Raw genomic sequence first — 1,938 nt, 5'->3', positions numbered from 1 at the left:
TCTTTTTCATGGTGACTGACCCACTGTGTATTTCTAGCATTTTTTAAACGGAGTCAGCTGGATGTTTCTCCATCATCATTGAACTCTGGGAAAAGATACATTCTCTTTTTACTGCGTTCCCAGCCCGAGCGTGGGCTGCTGGAATCTGGACTCCAACATTGGAGTGCTGGTTCCAAGCCACACTCCCTCAGAGCACAGCTTTCCCACTGGGGCTGCAGGAAGGTGAAATCAGCCCCATTCTTCAAACCAGGAGTGAAAATATGCAAGGTAAATATGAATCTGTCATTATAATAATTTTGTTTGAAATAAAACTTTAATAATTTTTCAACATAAGTTCGACTCTTGATATAAATAAAACATTAAATAACCATTGCACAGATTTTGGAGTGCTTTCTTCTTGCATGTACCAGTCCTGTTAATTCAGATTGTTTTTCGTGCCCAGTTTCTCCTCTCCTGATGCACTGGGATACAGTCACCGGCTCGCCGCTCCCTAGTGCCTTGTCCATTCTTCATGTGTCAGCCAAGCAGTGAGCTTTTGGTGGGTTACTTAGCTGTTGGGGTGAAAGAGAGCTATGGCCGACCTTGTTTTTCATTAAACTGCTGCTGCTGTTGTTGGTGTGGTAAATGTGCTCCTACAATACTGTAGTGATTTGATTCAACTGAGTGGTTTGCTAGGCCACTTCAAATGGCAGTCAAGAGTCACATTGGGCCAGACTGTGTAAGGACGGCAGGTGTCCTTCCCTAAAGAAAGCCAACCAGTTGGGTTTTTCACGACAATCCGACAGCTTCATGGTCACGTTTACTGGCACCAGCTTTTCATTTCTAGATTTCCTCCTCCCACCCCCGAATGAATTCAACTTCTCAAACCTCAATAGGATTTTAACTCTCATTCTCTAGATTAGTCCAAGCCTCTGGATTACGAGTCCAGTGACATAATCACAACACTATCATAGCCCTTGTGTTTTCACCCCATATCCTCAGGCAGGCTGCGTGATGCTGGTTGATTATTTCTCTCTCTCTCCTCCCCCTCCCCCTTCCCCCCCGCCACCAAGAGTGTTTTGGACCCTCCACCCCCCCGCCCCGCCCCGCGAGAGTATTTTGGAATCCCTCCTTTTCCTTTAATAGAAAAAGCAAATGTTGTTGTGAAACTTGGTTTACACGAAGTAGAATATTACGACAAGGCAGCATCCGTCACCTCTTTAATTTCATGCAGCAGGTTCTCTGGACAAGGATACAAGTCTGTGTCTAGTCTACTGAAGTCCTCATTGGCGAGTATTGAAGTCAGCACATCTTCAGTCCGATGTAAATCAAACACCGAGTGGCACGGTCCGAGTGCAGACAGTTCCGCGGGAAATACGCTGCTGAGAGGTGCGGAGTCTCCTGAAGTAGCCTCTAGTACTGCCATCCTATTTTTAGCAATTATTTTCAGAAAGGTGTAGAATTCACAGTAGTTGATTCCAGTGCACGCTTTCAAGAGGAGCTGCAGCAAATAGGAACAGAACACAGACATAGCTCACCAGAGGGTATCATTTTGATAGGCTATTTTACTCATAACACAATGTCAGTGCCAGGGGAATGTAACATTTTCGTTCATCAACATCGACCACGCTCAGTATAGCCTGTGGCCGAGAGGTTAAGGCGATGGACTGCTAATCCATTGTGCTCTGCACGCATGGGATCGAATCCCATTCTCGTCGTCGTTGGCTTGCAGCTTAACCATTTCAGTTTTGGTCTCCTAACTTGAGGAAGGACATTCTTGCTATTGAGGGAGTGCAGCGAAGGTTCACCAGACTGATTCCCGGGATGGCGGGACTGACCTATCAAGAAAGATTGGATCAATTGGGCTTGTATTCACTGGAGTTCAGAAGAATGAGAGGGGACCTCATAGAAACGTTTAAAATTCTGACGGGTTTAGACAGGTTAGATGCAGAAAGAATG

General features: G+C 45.6%; 1 protein-coding gene across 1 annotated transcript in view; it reads right to left on the bottom strand.

Annotated features, from left to right (window-relative positions):
* Positions 1 to 294: 294 nt before the first annotated feature.
* Positions 295 to 1,938, bottom strand: part of jmjd4 (jumonji domain containing 4) — a 13,411-nt gene continuing 11,767 nt past the window's right edge. Inside the window, exon 3 of the mRNA XM_070887956.1 lies at positions 295 to 1,512. Coding sequence (XP_070744057.1) covers positions 1,172 to 1,512 — 341 coding nt within the window. The 3' untranslated portion in view covers positions 295 to 1,171. The remainder of the gene's footprint in view (positions 1,513 to 1,938) is intronic.

Source organism: Pristiophorus japonicus, chromosome 1 (assembly GCF_044704955.1).
Source record: "Pristiophorus japonicus isolate sPriJap1 chromosome 1, sPriJap1.hap1, whole genome shotgun sequence".
NCBI lineage: Eukaryota > Metazoa > Chordata > Chondrichthyes > Pristiophoridae > Pristiophorus > Pristiophorus japonicus.
This window is presented reverse-complemented; position numbering and strand designations above follow the sequence as displayed.